The sequence below is a fragment of the Emys orbicularis genome, chromosome 4 (assembly GCF_028017835.1).
Source record: "Emys orbicularis isolate rEmyOrb1 chromosome 4, rEmyOrb1.hap1, whole genome shotgun sequence".
In the NCBI taxonomy this organism is placed as follows: Eukaryota; Metazoa; Chordata; order Testudines; family Emydidae; genus Emys; species Emys orbicularis.
Window position 1 is genome coordinate 113,854,518 of NC_088686.1, and position 19,364 is coordinate 113,873,881.

A 19,364-nucleotide genomic window follows, 5' to 3' on the forward strand; every position below is an offset into this window, starting at 1 on the left:
AGACAGGCTAACTTCACTGACAGGGAAGACATATTCTCCAAATTGGTGCAAAGTGCTGAGTCTGGAGCAAGTGAAACTGGTGACTGGAGGAAACATATGCTGGAGGGGATAAAGCCAGATCAAGAGGTGCACCAAGACATGCTGCAGCTGTTGAAACAGACTCAGCTGCTAGAGCACATTATGGATCAAAGCACCCAAAGACGAACTCCACAGCAGCTACTACACAGCAAGGAGAACTACTCCTCCTAGCTCAGGCCAAACACCCCTCTCCTCAAAACTCCAGTCCCCCCAGCAGCATTATCCCTTTCATTTAGCCCCACTGGACAATAATGAGAACTGCTTAGGCTACACCATCTGCAACCTGTCAGTCATGCAGTTGAGTGTGGACGGTACCTTGCACTTACAAGAAAGTAAGTGGCACCTAATAAAATTCTGTTTTGTGAAAACCCAGATTTCCTGTGTCTTACAATGTGGAAATGTGGATCCCCCAAAAGCAATAACCTCCCTCCCCCTCCAAAAAAAAATAAATTGAGAAACCAGCTAAATTACTGTCTGGGTACTGCAAGATGTGTCTTAAAGCTTCCCTTACCAGGACAGAACTTGCAGTGGCCTTAGTAATTAGCCTCATCTCAGGCTACTCAAAAGCAACAGACGGCCTGTCCACCTCATCCCTCCACTCTAGCAATAACCTTCTCCCCCTTGGCCACAAGATATTATGCAATACACAGCATGCAGCAACAACAGGAATATTTTCCTTGCCTCCATCTAACCTTGTCATGAGACATCTCTACTTCCCCTTCAATCTTGCAAAGGCATGCTCCACAGCCATCCTGGACTTGCTCAGACAATAGTCAGATCTTTCCTTGCTTCTGTCCCAGTGTTTGGGTTATGACATCATGAGCCAGAGAAGCAATAGGCTGGGGCCCTTGAGAATCTCCATCAGTATTGCAACCTCATTAACGTCAACAGGCCAGTCCAGGAAAATTGTCCCTGCTTTCAGCTTATCACAAATTCCTGCATTTCTAAAGGTGCAAGCATAACGGACTTTTCTTCACCGCCACTAATGTTAGTAAATGGTCATTGGTGATCCACCAATGTTTACGTAACTATGGAGAAGTACTCCTTTTGGTTTATACACTCAGAGGCAAGGTGGGAGTGAGGACACAGAGTGGGGTTATGGATCCTGTCTATCACCCCACCACAGTAAATCCATCTATTATTTTTTGCACATTACCCGAGTGACAATCTTTGTTTAATTGCCTTGCACACCTAGATGATGACTGCCCTGAATACCAAACTGATGGCCCGCAGACTAATTGCAATCTAGGTTTGCAAGCTTCCAGATAACACTCACCAGCACTTACCACCCATTTCGTCACTGTCATCAGTTTTAGGCATTTACATTCAGATAAATAATTAATGACTAAGTATATCTAAAATCCAGAATGCCTAGCAGTCAAAGTCAATCATACGAGATACATAAATATTGCTGTTATATTGGCTGCCCATAGGTTCAGATAGAATCAGTACATACAGACTCGGAACGATTAGTGGCATTTCATATGCGCTGTCAGTGCCAAATCCTGAGCATAAAATGGTTTGACTCTGTGCAAAATGTCAGTCTCGCAGAGATCTGACCTTCCTTCTATCATTCGTTATAGTCAAAAGTGGCATTACATGCTTTTTGGCCAAGTCGCCAGCTGGACAAAACCACCCCAGCACACAATGCTCTCAAACTCTTCACGGCCATGCAAAGGGTATGCATACCCTGACCCTACCCGGCACCACCCCAGAGATTCACAAGGATTGAGCCAGATCTGGGAACTTCACTCCACGATGCCTGGTGTGATACCATCAACTGTGGCCAGTCTGCCTGGCGCAACGGTCCCCAGCATATTGTGTGTGTGTGATGTACTTAAAGGTTACAGCTTTTGTGGACATTGGTTTAAGAGGGTTTGAGGTTCATGAAAATAAGAAAAGGGGACTGTAGCGGGGTGGTTACCCCGCTCCTGCCTGAGGGGTTTAAAACAGCCCTGGCAGAGGGCTGGGGCAAAGGGAAAAGCTACTGGGCTGATTGGGGAAGTAGCCACAGCTGGGCCACGCCCCAATCAGGCCCCAGCTGGCCTGTATAAGAAGGCTGGGAGCCAAGAGCTCAACAGTCTCTCTCTGCCTTCAGAGAGAGAAGGGCCTGGCTGCAGCAAGCTAGAGACAGGGTACCTGAGTGGAGCAGGGCTGGGGACAGGCTGGGGAGCTCCAGCCTGGAAAGCCCCAGGCTGCGGCCTAGGGGAAGGCCAAGGGGTACTGGGGGTTGCAGAGGGCAGCCCAGAGCTAGGCCAAGGCAGCAGGTCCAAACCCCACCTTGCCAATGATGAGTGGCCTATACTGCAGTCTGCCCCAGGGAACTGGGGCTAGATGGTGACTGGCAGTGGCCTTATTCTGAGGTGAGGTAGGATAGTGGGTGGGGGTTCCCTGGTGAGGGGAGACCCTAGTACTGAGGGGTGTACTGCCGGGGGGCAGCACCCCAGATACAAGGGCACCGGGGTCCGGGAGGGACACAGGGCCAGAGGACAGGCGGATCACTGGCCTGCAGGGGGTGCTCCAGGACGCTGGAAGAGCTAATTCCCAGAAATCACCAGCAGGAGGTGCCGCAGGGGTGAGTCCGCTCCTCTACATGGACCAATTTCCTTCCAGATCTGCTGAAATTTACATTCTGGTTTACACCATGGTGACTGGCTTCCACTTTTGAATGAGTAACATTTCAGGAAGTAAAGAACCTTCCTATAATATTTATTGAAAGATAGAAGCAGACCATTTTTTTTTTTTTTACTACAGTTGAATCAGAAGTTCCTGTAAAACCGGTGAATTCGTATTGTGTGTTCTTTTCAAGTCAACTTTCTGTCTCACAGCTATTAGTGCCACGAAGGCCAACTCCTTACTTTGCCTGACTGTGTATATATAGTAAGACCATGCTGCATCTATTGCTGGTACTAGATGCATTTCACATGCATGTGAAAGTCAAACCAAAATAAAGCTGAGTTACCATAGATTTCACACCTTCCCCTAGCCCCATCTCTTAAACACCATTTACAACATTTTGAAAGTGTGCCAGAAGTCTTAAAGACATACACACACTATCCCACTCTTGGTGATGAGTCACAAAGTTTCACAAATGTCTGCTTTGTTTTTCCAGGCAGTTCTGCCCTGATATTTTGGACTGATGCACAGTATAAGGCCTTAATCCAAGCTATTTTGGAAAAAAAAAATACGAATGAGGTTAGTGTCTACGAATATACAGAGAGTGATCACAGGCATCGTACTAAAGTAAGTTCCTGCTCCTGCAAGCCACACTTAGTTTTGAGAAAGCTGTTCAATGTATTGTTGATGAGAGAACAAAGTAGAGTTTCTCATCTGGAATCTCCCCCATCAATGCAGTACTCACCCTGGTGTGACAGCAGGTGGGATGACCAGTATTAGCTTAAGCTGTGCTTCATGGAGAGCTTCTGAGAGGTGAGTGAGCAAATGAATCAGCTCCCTGTAATACAAACACATTGTTAGGCTACAGGCAATAGACGTGGCATGATATTCGCATGAGTAATTTAAAACTTAAAACTAGAGGTAAAGACATGCAACAGGCAGTACACCCTATCTGGAAGTTTTGTAGCAGGTGACACATTCTAGGCAGATTTGTCAAGGCATGCCCTCTTCCAGCATCACTAAGTATACAACACTGCTGGAGGTACTCCTATACTTATAATAGGTTATCATAGTAGAGCTAAAATTTTGCCTTTTTTGTTGTAATTTTAATTTTTCCATTTTCACATGTAAATTCTCAGCTGAAATGTACATTTTGGAATTTCCCCCGGGACAGCTCCTGAAATACAAAGACATTGGTGTGCGTATGTGTATCAACTATATTCTCATCAGAAGGGGTTATCCCTTCAGTTCATGTTCAGTAAGAAGAGACTTAAGCCAAGCAATAGAACTGAATTCTGTTCTGGAACAGACAGCTGTTGAACAGATTCAGATTGTCATTGTACTGTTGAATTTAAGGTTAGTGGAATATGTGAAGATGCTTTCAGCAAGCCGTGCAATCTTCAAAGTGTTTTGAGGCCTCAAGAAAACGTGGATGTTTTTAGAAACCTTTCTACCTATACATTTTATTTTTTTTTAAAAGTACAGAAAAACTTCTTACCCTGTATGCACAAAAATCAGATTTTTGTTTCAAGAGTTCGCTGACCCTGCCCTACCCTCTATTTGTGGCACAATTTAAAGGTTTCCACATCAGCCAGTTCTTATAAATCATTAGGATGTCAGGTGGAAAATAAAGTAAAAGAAACAAGTAAACTCTTAGGCCTGGTCTCCACTACACAGTTAGGTTGACATAAGGCAGCTTACATTGACCTAATTATGTCAGTGTCTACACTACAGCCTTGCTCCCACCAATGTAAATGCCCTACTACACCGACGTAATAACTCCACCTCCACGAGAGGCATAGGGCTCACATCAGTATAGTTAGGGTGACACTTGGAATGTTGGTAGTCCAGGTCGTTGTGGGAAGGGGGGCTGAGAAGCCCAGGTGGCTCCCCGACACAGCTCCCAGCAAGGAACAGAGAGCAAAGGGGGTGGCAGCCCACCAGGAGCCCGGGAGCCTGTGAGGCAGCTGCTATCGGAGCTGAGACTAGGCTCTCAGCTCTCCCCACTAACCCCAGAGGGGCAGTGTGAAGCACTCCTGGTGAGGACCCACACCACCGACCCAAGGAGGGTAGTGTAGACATGCACCACTGCAGTAATTACTAATTACTAATATTGGTCGACTTAAGTTTCTAGTTTAGACATACCCTGAAAGATCCTCTTTTAGAAAGCTGCCATCAGTAATATAATGAAGAGAAATCATATGTAGAAGCAGAACTGTTGTTTTTCAGACACATTTGTTTTATTCTTCAGTTCCCTCATGAAACACTGAGTGCAAGGATCAACTGGCTATACAGGCAGTGTTAAAGATCTTCCAATATTAAAGTTATGCTGTAATTTTCTCCCGGTTAGGTGAAGTGGATGATTTATCAGTAAACTACATAGAGATAAGATGTAGAAATTAAGTTTAATGACTTTTAGCAGCTCAAGCAGAGTCCTTTATTACTTTCACTTCACAAATTAAATACTGTCCCTCGGTGTGCGTTCCTTAAGTCATCTGATTCATCAGAACAAAGTCAACTTCCCTATTTAGCCATAGGCAAGGTGGAAGCAGACAGATGAGCTGAACAGGGAATTTAAAGTCTCTGTAGTTACACCGCAAACCTACAATGAACAAGTCAGAGCAAAGAGAAAATTCCCAACTATAATACTATCTAAGAACACAGACTTCTAGCAATTGTGGTGTAGATTTTGGTTTGAGAGCCAAATGGTTATTGCCAGAATTAAACCTAAATTGCGCTGGTGCAAGAGACACTTTGATGGTACCTGTTTACTCATTTTGCTTATATTGAACAAGAAAAAGATCCCTACGATTCGAAGGTACACGAGTGGGAGGCAGGTCATTTAGCAACGGCCATCCTAAACTGTTCATTCCACTTACTAGGTTACATTAGAACTGAAATCCCAGAAACAGACTAATTTTGTGTACAGTAATCCACTCCAGCTGTATGATGGGAGGGGAGAAGGAGTTCATCTCCCCTCCCTCACTCCCTCCCCCCTCTTCCCCTGGTACCTGATTATTCAACCAGAGATTTTTCTTAAGTCAGTCATCCTCTCTACAGTTAAGATTTTCACTTGGGGGTAGATTATATAACTCTGCAACAGTAGCCAAAGGAAGAAAATCTGAGCACTTTTTCAGACAGCATGGCTGAAACTGCCTCTGGAGTTTGCCAATAACTCTGCAATCTCAGTTTTGGCAAAAGTGGCAAACAGGAGATTCCTACTTTACTCCCAAGAGCCTAGCACACTGCTTCTGCAACATCCTCACCTCTCTGGAGTTTAAATGAGACCTGGTTGCCTCGGGACAAAACATTGCACTGAAATACCACTGAACCATTCCACTTGTCACTATCTTACATATATTCCCTCTCCCACCCAGAACAAAACACTAGATTGCAAGTAATCACTAGTGTCAGTTTTCTTCATTTGCCATATTTACCGTCTCCATTCTCATTCTGGAAGAGTAAGAACTGCCTTTCCCATCCCTCAGTGTATGTATTCCACAGTTAGAGCACCACTATCCAGTCAAACAAGTCATTGATTTAAATACAGCATAAGAGAATCCCTACCCTAAGCTGTAGCCACCCTTTCCATGAAAAGGAATACAAGAGTGACAGTACCACACCACATCTTCACACACAAGTCAGAAGCTCCTGCCTTTTATATTCCTACCAACCAAAACATCTCAATCCCCCGTACCTGCCTCATTTCCCCCAAATACCTGTTAAGACAACTGGACTTTGCAGCATAGCAGGGAGGTTAAATCTGGCCAGTTTTGAACCAAATACACTGGTGGAGTAGGGTAGATGGGGGATCATGCAAGCGAATGCAAAAACCAAAGGGTTCCCATGTAGGACACCTTGCTGGCAGTTCTCAGAGGGGCTGCAGCTCAAGAGCACCAGCAACTGGATGCAGTGTTGTACGTGGAAGAGTTGATCCATCAGGTAAGGAAGTCCTAGATCATTTACCGCTTTACAGGGGAAAATCAGCGCCTTGTCCACCACCTAAATCCTGGAGTTATGTGCTTTTAATCTCCACTGCCAAATGGATGTAGAGGTGTAACCCCCTGTAGAGTTCCTTGCAGTAAAATCCAGTCTTCAAATGGGAAAGGCACAAAGCACCATGCTTAGGTCTGGATCTGTGAGGGAACGTCACAGCCTCCTGACCCAATACAGGGGAAAAAGTGGTCTAAGTCGCTGCTGTTATTTGGTAGTCAGCATCTGGAACACTAACCAGAACCTTGAGTTATCAACTTAAATTACAAGTGCTGGCAAAATGCCCTCCATCAAGGTCCCCCACCACCACCTCGCCAGATAATCCTCAACAAAATCTACATTAAGATGGAGTCACAGCTGCCAGTTTGTAGCAGTAATTTAAGGGCCAACATTTCAGGGATGTTGTAATGCTTTATTTAGGGACAATTGCAAGCCTTAGAAATTCAGAATTAAGGTTACACTAAAACAAATCCAAATATGTTAAGTTAAGAAAGATAGTTAAGGCACCCAAACAATCTTAACTCTGTCCTGGAGTAACAACTTGCAGTAACCAGGTGATTATGATTAAGGCATTTTTATTTGCCATTGCAGATTAGAAGAAACTGATTTTTAATGTCATGTTAGTTTTTCATAGATTCATGAATTCTAAGGCCAGAATGGAACAACTGTGATCATCTAGTCTGACCTCCTGTGGAGCACAGGCCATAGCTGATCCCCAAAATAATTCCTAGAGCATCTTTTAGAAAATCTTGATTAAAAATTATTATTAGTGTCTTCATGTTCAAAATTTCACCTGAACATTGATCCCCTCAACATCCTTGAAGGATTTACCTGTTAGTCACTTTCTAGAGACGATTTATGGCACAGTAGTGTTCCTTGCACGCATGCACACGCAGCCACCCACCCACCCTTTCCACATTACAGATCACTGACAAAAGGTAGGATTAGAATTCAGGGCTTCCTGAATTCTTATGTCCCAACCCTGTTTGGCCTCTCTATATAAAAAAGCTGAGTAATGCCACTGCAGATTTCCTCAGAATGTCAGATCATCTCAGGGACCCAAGTAACTTGGCTTGTTAGAGCTTCACTGCACATATCAAAATTCCATATTTGGCTTATGGCGAGTCGGGGAGGAAAGTAACAGCAGAAGAATTGCAGCTTCATGTGCAAAAAACAGGATTTACAAACTGGCCCGCTAACCTGTCAAGCTATCTCTCCAGCCCATGAGAGCTTTATGCTGAATAAGACAGGATTAATGATTAATGCTTAAACACTTCATTTAGGCACACTCCCATTTGTCAACCAAGATAGATGATTTAAATCAGGTGTGCACTCTCCCATCTTCCCTAAACAGCAATAGCTGAATGTCCATGTACAGCATGCTATAAATTAAAACTTTACAGTGTCCCAATAGTGCTCTTTAGTGTCTTAAAACAATATTTTCCCATATTACCACTGACAATTTTGAAAGAAAAACTACTGTCTCACATTTTAAAAGTTATAATGAGGTACAGTATGATGGGAACAGAAATGGTCGTTATGCAAAGACTTCATTAAATATTTATGATATATTTCACCATTGTCAAATTTAACTTCAGAGATGCCTCTAAAACATTGGCAGTTTTAAGAATCTATCTTGAACCAATTAAGATCTACCATTTCCCTACTCTTCCAGGGCTTCCATTATCCCTGGCATAATGAAGGTCAATTTTCTAAACATCCACAGTTTCAAACTCTACATTTGCCCCCTATAAAATTTAAGTATCTGTCCACACATTTTGGCATCTGAGATTTTTCTTTATTACTGCAGTTCATGACAACACTGACCTTAGAATACACAGTTGGTCTTAATGCACAGTACTTGCACTTCAGCATATTTGAAGTCTGCCATCAGGCATGTTATCAGAAGCCCGTTACATCCTCCTCTATATTTATGTGACCCTTTGAAATTCAGCAAGTTTCTAACTTTAGCCTTTCTATAAGGTTGGTAGTCAGTAGTCCCTGAAATTAATGACCTCTCCGGGAAATTGGACAGAATAAAGCTGTCTACTTAAATAAGAAATTGTCCTTTCATGCCACTTCATTCCCTAGTTAATACCAGGAAACTAGAGTGAATTACAGCAAATCTTTGATTAATAATTACTCTTCCAAGGATTAACCTGAAGAATGGAATTGCCAGCACAAGTTTTTGTTGCTTTACTCCCACCAACAATTAATAAGATGCCTGAAGGTCATCTTCTGTAGGAAGCCAAGCTCCTGCAGCACATTATGAGAAAAGCATCTTTTCCCAGCAGCATTCATGAGCTGGTGGTGCCACCTATCAGCAAATGGCTGCCTGAATGACAGGAATAAACTACACATGTGGAATCTCCAAGTCTAGTATGACATTGAGTGGTATATTCAGGCCTCTACAACAAACTTATCCAGGACCTTTGGGGGAAAAGAACAGAATAAAAATTCAGTGAATTTTTAGGTATCAGATTAGTGAAAGAGAATCTGTCCAGCAAGCAACCAACTGCCTGAGGAGAGACAGGGAAAAGAGTGCCACTCTGCCCTCTAAACATTTCTCTTGTTACATTTCTCAAGCCAAATGCTACAGGATGAGAAGCTTGTGGAATTTTATTCTTCAAACCTGTCAAGGAATTTTTGCTATTGTTGAGTGATATAAAGAAAGTCACTTTGGAGTCAATTAGGAGTCACACTTGAGGGAAAGCAGTTACCTTGTCAGAAAACTAGGTTTTCTTCCACATTCCCTACCTCACATGAAGCAAAAGAACCTAATATTAGACTGAAGATCTGTCCATTGTACTGTGGAGTTCTGCAGAAAGGCTAAACGCAGAGTAAAAATATCCCGCTCATTAACAGAAACAGGAGTTTACTTGCTGTGTAGGACTCTGAAAAGAAGAGAAGATTAGCAAGATTTTCCCCCCTCATCTTTAATTGCTTCTAGTGGTTCTCAGCACAAGAGTGTAAATAGGCACCAAGTGGATGCCGCAAGAGGCTAGCCTGTATAAAGAGCACAGGATGACTGAAGGAAAAGAAAATCCTTAGTTCACAAATCAGTAGCAGGTGGGCATGCTGTGGAAAGAATGTTGTTAACGTTAGATCATATGGTTTCCATATTTGTGGAAACATTGGGTCTTGCAGGTAAAACCTTGTACCCTTGAATTGAGGCAGTTTGGACACCAAACAGACACATGCAGACCTGTACAGTGTGTACTGCACACTTTACCTTTTTAGTCTGATCTTATTTAACTTAACTGCTTCAGTTAGAACAATGCTTTCTTTTCTATAGGAAAATAAAAGTGGCCCCTTTAAAGGCAGTTCACTTCAAGTTTCTCAGATAAAAAAAGGTTCAAAGTGTACTAAAAACCAATATAGTCTTGGGATGCACCGGCAAAGAGTAAAAGTCAGAGTTGAAGGAACTGATTGAAGATAATAGGCTAAACAGGGGCAGGACCTCTGTGCAAACAGCCACAGCTCCAGCCAACATTGGAATACTGACAACATTAACTTTTTGCTCTCCAAAATAAGTTAAAGATGACCATGTCCGGTCCACTTTATAAGAGAAACAGAAAACACGATTTAAGGGGAACTTGAGCAGTCAGACTTTCAAGCCTTGGTGTGGTCAAACTAGTGCATCAGCAACCTTCTTGCTCTTCTGAAAAGCTAGTTGAAGAGAAAGGAGACTCAAAGCTTTTTATAAATAGCTATTTTTGGACTCATCAGAACTCCACACTTCCTGCTCTCTTACTGATGAGGAGGTGGTGATGTTTTGTTTGCTTTAGTTTAAAGTGACATCCCTAGATTCAAGAGTGTACAGAAATGAGTAAAGTGTGATGAACTAGGAAATGTCTTTTTTTATTAGTATGGTTCATACATCTGTGTTTATGGTGAGTTATTTGCTATGGAGTTAGAGCAAAAAAGGATTCTTAGGGGAACCAAGAAGGAAAGGCAGTATAATGGCCTAGCCAAGGTGCATCCCAACACACACACAGACACAATAGCTAGATTCACAGCCATGAAAAGGCTACTCCTCTGTCTCAATGCTGGTGACATAGCTCTTTTGCCAAGGCTGAGAAAAAGAGAGATCAAAGGGAACTCTAAGCAATTACAGGTCCTCAGGCCTAGAAAAAGGAGGGGGTTCAGGTGAGCTAAGAAAGGCTGCCAGGGACCCACAGCGAAAGCTGAAAGTCTGGCAAGGACACACACCATGCTGCGAGGAGAACAGCCTGTTTCTCCTAGCCAGAGATGGGGCTCAGCTGGGCTCAGAGGAACTTGTAAATGCTTGTAAGGACAGATTAAGGTGTACATAAGGGGAAATATGCAATTAGAGACCTTTATCATTTTTATTCTTTTCTCTGCATGCTTTGTACCTTTGGGTGAATGAATAAATAAATATTTGTTTTGTTTTTTAAAGATACCATTTTTTAGTCACTTTAACCACTATCACTAATCACAGGTCCCTGGAGCGACAGGGCTTACACACACAGAACAAAAGCAGTTGGGCCGATCACATTAACACAGCTGGGAAAAGAGGGTGGGGGCTGTCACCTACAGACCCTGGCTGGAGTGGTTGGACCCAGAGTGAGGTGGAGAAAGCAGGCTGGTCACCTATGGGGTACACTTGAGAGGAACTAAAGGGGTCCAAAGCCCAGTTCACCCCGTAACCATGACAATAAGCCATGCAGACGTTGATTCTAAGCAAAGGAAACGTCAAGCATTTCAGCTTGCAAAATTATTTGTTTGTATTATGGTAGTGCCGAGAAGCCCCATTGTTTTAGGCACATGAACACACACAATATAAGCTCTTTGGATAGGGACTGTCTTACTATCTATACTGATACAACCAAAGGGAAAACAGAGGCACAAAGAGATGAAAGAAGTTGCCAATGGTCACAAGATCAGTGGCTGAGCTGACAATGTTTCAGATGCTTACTTCAGAGCTCTATCTACTGGACCATGCTGCTGTGTTAGGTAGCAATTATTTGTCGGAGAGAAAACTGAAGAACTTGAATTAAGTCAGTTGTCAAATATCCTTATCCTTGGAATTCTAGCAACAGAGAAACATATCCCTAAATTCCTGAAATTGGACACATCACATACACTGGATCACTTAAGAGTTCTAGGATCCCTACACAGGAAAACAAGAGATGCAGCACTATCATTACTATCCTCTCTGATATGCATTGTTAGTGGCAAATCCTTAAAGCAGCTAAGGCCGTAGGGACACTTACTCAAGGCTATTACACATTTTATCCTTAGAGTGCCACCACATAGACAAGTAAAAAGTTTGTGTCTCAAGAACAGTTGCACTAATCCCAGCAAAATTCAGGATTACCTATCGAGAAAATGTCTCTCTCTGGGATATTTGCTCAACTAAAACCTTACTGGAAGACATGGTTTGTACCAACTAATCCAGCTTGGCTGAAATGTGGGCTAATTTTGTGTTTAAATCATTGTTCTAATTATGAGTAGTTTTGCATGCTAAATCCTTTGCTTGCTAGGTTCCTTACCCCTAGTGAACTATGGCCAGATTTACTGTATATCTAGCACTCTCCCTTTTGGTGGTGGCAGGACCTGGGGTAACCCACTCTGGACAGTGTTTGTTTTCCCCCCCTCTGTTTACTTATTAGTATTTTCAAGGTGGGCCTCAGGGCAGGCCCAAGGAGTGCTCCTCCACCAAACAAAAAGAAACCAATTTACAAACACGAAACAGAGGGAGATACCTTTCCCTGCCCCCTTGATGGGGGGGGGGGAGGGGGAAGAGGGAACGTCCTGTTGTTGGCCCCAGGGTATCAGTCTTTCCCCTAAACAGGCACTCAGTTTTGGTTGTTTACCCTATGGGGAGGAGAGCAGCCTCTCACCCTAGCGAAGCCTATCTCCCTGCTTCCACTCTTATGTTCTAAAGCACCTCAAGAGGGTCCAGGACTCTGCCAGCCGGTGCCCACCCCTGAGAGCTGTTGTCTAGGGGGACAGGCAACTGGAAGAGGAGAGAAAGGGGTAGAGAGCAAAGCTGAAGCTTCCCCCAGAAATGGAATTCCAATTAATTGCTCCCGATCCTTATTTCTTGTTTCCTTTTCCCTCTGTCCGTCTGCTTGTTCTAATTGTGCCAATCAACTGGGATGAGACTGGGTTACTCTAACTCCACTAGCCCAGCGGCAGCTTGTCTTGTCTCCTCTCCTCCCTCTCTCACCAGAGGAGGAGTTTTAAAAGGTCTCAGGTAGCCCTTAATTGGACTCAGGTGTCCCTAATTGACCTGAGGTAACCCCTTCTCAGTTTGTTGAGAAAAGGGCCTTTTATCATCCTAGGACTAATATACCTGATTCCACCACCCTCTTGCAGCCATTGAGCCTGACTTTGTCATACTAAGTAATTTTAGTAAGGTACCAGTGTACACAGCCATGAGAGCTATTAGAACTTTAATGAGCCTTAAGATTAAAAAAAAAAAAAAAAAAAAAGCTACAGCAAAAAGCTATACGAATCTTTGCTAAATTGGGTAACTAGTTATGGTTGCATTTCCCACCATATTTGTATGATCTATTCTGAGAGAATTATTAAAAATGCTAAATGAATACTAAATGGTTGCATAGGAGAGCTGGGAAGTCTACAAATATTGGAATGGTAGAAGCAGAAGGAAAAGAGTTTGGTGTGCTATTTAGGTATAACTAGGAGCAATGGGATGAAAGGATGGAATTGAGAAAAAGAACATTTCTGACAGCAAAGTCTATTAGGCTGTAGAATAGCCTACCAAGGCAACCAACAAGCTGTATCACTTAAGGGATTTTAATTTGGAATTGACCAAAATACTACGAAGTGTACTGTATGGAATAATCCAGCATTGGGAGCAGTACTGAATGGTCTATGAGCTTTTTTCCATAATGCTATGATATAATATTAGGAAATTTAAGACATTTCCATAGCCAATCAACTTCCTCCTTACAGCTGACATACCACAAGTCCACTGGAAGGATCAATCAGAAAAGCCAATTTTGTCATTTATCACATTAGTATTTAATTGTTCGTGTATTTAGGTTTAGAACTGTTGTGTTCTTAGTTACAGCTCCGCAACCCTGAACCCTTTTCAAAAAGCAGAATTTTACATAACTTCAGCAGATCCTGTTGTCAGGTAACTGATGTGACATCTGTTACACATTTCTGCATTTGTTTTGACACACATGCACAATTCCTGCTGGTCAGTTGTCAGCTGCTATAGCCAACAGGGAGTGGTGCTTAAAGTCAGCAGGCTAATTTACTTTTCAACATAAGCAGATTCACACTACAATGTAAAAATACCAGTCCCATAAGGAAGCCAGATCTCCTTGTTGTCTTGCCATCCGATGGCTTGGGAAGTAATCTGATGGCAGAAGCTAGCTGTTCCTAGGAGCACCACTATGATGATACAGATTCTTCAAGGTCAGATTCCAAAAAGCAGCCAATCCTACCCTCAGGGAAAGCGATGAATTGCTGGGAAATCTGTACTAAGTACTTAACAGAATTAATATAGAACCTGTATATGAAACATACATAATTACTGTTCTTCTATCAAGGACCTACATCTCTACAGGACAGGGATTCATTCTTGTGCCAACATCCAACTTCAGCTCTCCCTACCTTCTGATGTTCTTTCACTTCTCAAATACAATCCCTTGAAAGTCAGCTGGTGTACAGTAGGAATTATGTTACAATACTGCCACTATGTGGACTAACCAACAAGGACATGGACAACTCTAACCCTGTACTTTTCTGGTGAGCAGCAGCAGACAACTCATGCATACTCATGACACAAGTACACAATTTTACCCTGATGCTTGAGGTAAAATTAGTGGAAACTAAAGCAAGACACTATGAACAAAAACCAATCCAAGAGCAGGCTTGCCTGAGCAGTGTGTTAGCTTAATTCTGCAAGTTAGAAGATTAGGGCCAAAATCACTGATATGGTTGCAAACTGCTGAAGTCCGCCAGCCCCAAGAAAGGTGCAAAGAAAGTCTACTGTCATACACGATACCTGGGTGGAGTGACCTTAGATCTATTACTCCTGATCAATGGTGGCATTAAATACTGTGATTTGAGTTCCAGGGGTAAAATGAAGATATTGGCCCCACAATTTAGTGCCTCTCAATTGTGCCTGTGATCTTAAGGTGGAGAAGGGTGTGTCATCTCATGGCCGGAATAACAGCTAAATTCTTATGGCTACTGTACACAGGCAAGGTTAATGAAAAAACAGATTAAGTGGCCCCAGCAAAATGCAGTGGGGAAATGCATAATAAAGGCTACAAGTAGGGATTTTGAGTGGAAGTCTGACAAAGGGGAGCCAAGCTCAAATGCCTGGAAACTCCAACACCAGAACTATAAAACACAAACCCACTAATTTGTGTACAAGTAGAAACTTTTTATCCAAGCTGTATTTTGGACCACTTCCAAAGAGAAGGAGAACTGCAATCCATTAGATCTGCTCCCTCTAATAGCTTTGCCAAGGTCAGTGAGATCTATTTTAAGCCTCTTGGTCAGCATGGCTAGCAAAAATGGATAAGCATTACAGATATGTAAAGGTGTGTTAACAGTCAACTTCATGAATAAAAAAACCTCATAACAATGCAGACAAATAGCTTCTGTTTCTACTATGAGGAGCTTCCATTGCTCTTGAAGTAATGGAATAGTACTTACTGTATCAATGTGGAGAAAGTTGATGCTGGAGTACAATGAAGGCAAATTACACTTACTCTAAGAATTAAACTCTATAAATCACCCAAAAATCTTACAGAAGTGTAGAGAAAGCAGGCCTCATTTTGGAAGCATACCAAATAAAGTATACTCTCCCCCTGTAGTTTAGCAAACAACATTCCCTGTAATGTTTAATCGTGTGCTGTTGGCAATTTAGCCCTTTGAGTTCATGTTAACATATTTAAACTGGTCTGTAGTTGGTGTTAAAGCTACTCAATGAAATAATATAAAGTCAATCTTACTGTTTACACAACCATAAGAAAGTAACCGACAGACGAAACACCAGCTGTACTAAGTTATCCTATCCTATCCTCCAAAGTACTTGCAACCCCTCCCAGCTTCATACGTTCAAGTTTTTTCCACTAACTTAGATCTGTTAATATGTTAGACAAAACATGTACATGTTCGAGTTAATATTGTACGGTGCAGTGTTTATCCATTTTTTGTGCACTGGGATTTACTGTTGAACTGAAATAAAGTTTGAAAGGTTATTAAAGTGGTATGAAAGTCTCATAACAGCGGATTAAGGCCTGAAAAATAGGAGTGTTGGGTGCAACTGATTTAACTTGCAGTTTCTTTACTTTTCAAGGTTTCCATTCTGAGGAAACAAATGAGCAACCTTAACTGAGTTCACAAAGAATGGGTATATTCTCACTGCAATCAGGAGGCGATCCAAGACACTGAGTACAAACACAGGCTGCAGCCTGTGCCATTACAGCTATACTGCTATTTTTAGCAAGCTAGCTTAATTAAAGCTAGCACAGGTGTGTCTACATGTGCTGCAACCACGCCTCCTAATTGCTGTATAGACACTCCTACTGCGTGGAAATTATAAGGCAAAGAGGATCCTTGAAGGTTACTGGCATTCAATTAGAAGAGCAACAAGTTGGTCAGGTGTACAAATAAAACACCAACAGTGCAAATATAAAATTCAAATCTATATGGATTAATTACAACAGCTTTTACACTATTTTTTAAAAAGATAAGTTGGTTTTATATGCAGAAGCCACTTTTTCAATCAGTGCATCCTAAAGGCTCATACTTACGCTTGCTTTTGATTTCCCAGCTGACTCCACACTTCAACTACGTATCCATCAAAATTTTCTTCCTAAAGTGAATTGGGAACAGTTCAGTGTAAGTTAGAAAGCTTCCGCTGTCACACAGTTATACGAATACCCAGGGCCGGCTCCAGCATTTCTGCCGCCCCAAGCAAAAAAAAAAAAAGCCGCGATCGCAATCGCGACCGGCGGCGGCAATTGGGGGAGGGGGGGGGAAGCCGTGACCAGCGGCCGCAGTTCAGCGGCAGGTCCTTCGCTCCTAGAGGGAGTGAGGGACCTGCCGCCCCCGAATTGCCACAGGTGCTGCCCCTCTCCCTTGGCCGCCCCAAGCACCTGCTTGTTAAGCTGGTGCCTGGAGCCGGCCCTGGTGGCAGTCTCCCCTTTGCTCTGTTCTCACTTAACAGGGACAGGAGCAGGGGCAATCCTTCTCTTGATGGCTCTCCTGCCATTCCTCTTCTTGGAAGGTAAAACCACAGGCTGATTTAAGTGCAGGACTCCGCCCTGAGAGATGGTGACACCTCCCAGCAGTTTCTTGAGCTCTGAGTCGCTGTGAATGACCAGCTGCAAGTGCCGTGGGGAAATCCGACGCTTCTTGCTGCGTGCAGCGACTTCCCCAGCAATATCCACAATCTCATGAGTCACTTATTGAAGCACCGCGGCCATATATACTGGGGCTCCAGCTCCAATACGGTCTGCAAATTGTCCTTTGCGGAGCAATCCGTCTATGCGACTGACAGAGAACTGCAGCCCAGCCCGGGAAGAACGGGTGATTTTGGCCTTAGGGTCTTTTGTGGTTGAGGTCTCACCAGAGTGCTCAGACTCAGTCTCAGACATGTTGCAGACTTCTAGTGTTCCAGCAACACTTGGCTTGACTTTCTTGGCTTTCTTTTGTTTTCTCTGCTTGGTTTACCTGAGTCTTTACTCAGGAATTGGCCTGCCTAGCTTTTTTCTTGACTTGCTTGGCTTCAGTGGATGTTTCCTTGCTTGGCTCCACTTGCCTGTGTCTTTCTTTGCTTGGCTTGCCTGACTCTCTTTCCTTCTGTTCCTGGCTCTGTTCACTTGGTTTTCTCTCTCTTATTTTGCCTTCTTTGATTTCTTCCTGGTCTGGCCTGATTATGACTGGCCTGACAAAGTATGGCTTGGCAAAGCCACCTCTTGAAATCACCACAGTAGTATGCTGACCCTGTCTGAGCCTGCAGCCTTTTATAACCTCAGTGCAGACAGAGAAAACATACTTTCTGATTGGTTGTCTGAGAACCAATGGGCAGCTACTTCATTTGTTACCCAAGCCAGAGGGGATATGTCATCCTTTTATGACATCATTCCCATTGATTCGCCGTTTGTGTTGGATTTTTAGTCAGTGATATCTGCTATTAGCAAAGCTCATCCTGTAACGGCATGAAATAGGCTTTGGTTACATTTTGAAAATTAGATGCCTTAAATTAGGCACCTAAATAACTTATAAGTGGCCTGATTTGAAGAGGAGCTGAGCACCCACAGCTCCTGTTGATTTCACTAGGAGTTTTGAGTGCTCAGCACCTATGGAAATCAGGTCACTTTTAGTTAGTTGCTTAAAAGTGGGTTTAGGGGCTGAAATTCAGCCATCCTAAAGTTTGAAAATATTGGCCAGTTTCTCTGGAGCCCTTAACTTGGTGATGCTTCCCGTCTCTTAGAGAACCCTCATGGCACCCAAGCCCATGGTAAGGGTTCTTTGCCATTCCAGAAACCCAAGTGTTCACCATTTGTCACTCTCAGGTTTGATTAGCCGCTTCTCTTGTTCGTGAGCTATTTTCTGAGACCGGTTTAAAAACAGCATCTGGAGAGAACCCCTCACATCAGGCCAACTCCATTGTGTGATGTTGCACTCTATATGATTTTATGAAAATATGCTAATGAGTTAAATATAATGTAACTGGAATATGCTTCATGCAAGAGGTCTCTTGTAAGGTATCATTACAAAGCTTATAATCTACTGAGTGTGGTCATCCTAGTTGTATAAATGTACCACTCATGTATCTGAAACTAGAAATATGAAATATAACTCTGAGGGCCTATTGTAATTATGCAAAGTGTGGGCCATTAATGGTGGTTTGGAATCTTGATGATTCCCATTAACCAGGACAATCGTCTGCAGATGGCTCTCTTTTATTTGTAAGTCTCCCTGTATACCTGTGTGCTGGCAAGTGGGTAATGTTTTCTCTTTAAAAAGGTGATCAAAGTTTATGTGAACCCCTCCAGGTATTTAATCATTTCAGAAAGCCTGATTCTAGTATCACTTATACTGTATAAATCTGATATTACTCTAAACGAGTCAATGGTTTTATAATGGGGTAACTAAAAAATAACAAAACAAAACAAAAAGAAGAAAACAAAAAGAAAAACCAGGCCCATAGGCTTTATCCTTCATGTGTAATGGATTAAATTTTTCTGTCATGAGTTTGTTCTTTTTTCTGTTTTCACAAAACATGCAATACACATCAACTTCACTATGGGAAAAATGTTCCTAATCTTCAATCTATTGGGGAAATGCCTGAAAAAAAACACAGAAATCACCTCCCAGAATCTACACGATTTAGACATTTATGCTCCAATACGTCTGTTGGTCTATAAGGTGCCACAGGACTCTTTGTCGCTTTTTACAGATCCAGACTAACACGGCTACCCCTCTGATACTTGACACCATTTAGACAATTTCTGATGTAAATTTCTTAATGAAATGATTGAGTTCTATCTTTCTAGGCTTTTATACCATATTATCAATACAGCTACCTGACCAACTGAATGATCCCTTAAAATTGTAGGATAGTAAAAGAGGAAATTAATTCACAAAAGAAGACCAGGCATTTTAACTGCTTTTATTAGACCAAACTGATGCATTTGAAAAGAGCCTTGCAA

General features: G+C 42.6%; 1 protein-coding gene across 1 annotated transcript in view; it reads right to left on the minus strand.

Moving 5' to 3' along the window:
* The window catches only part of CHID1 (chitinase domain containing 1), a 274,987-nt gene that overhangs the window by 236,756 nt on the left and 18,867 nt on the right, over nt 1-19,364 (minus strand). Inside the window, exons 7-8 of the mRNA XM_065403952.1 lie at nt 16,458-16,519; nt 3,440-3,532 (exon numbers count right to left, since the gene is read on the minus strand). Coding sequence (XP_065260024.1) covers nt 3,440-3,532; nt 16,458-16,519 — 155 coding nt within the window. The remainder of the gene's footprint in view (nt 1-3,439; nt 3,533-16,457; nt 16,520-19,364) is intronic.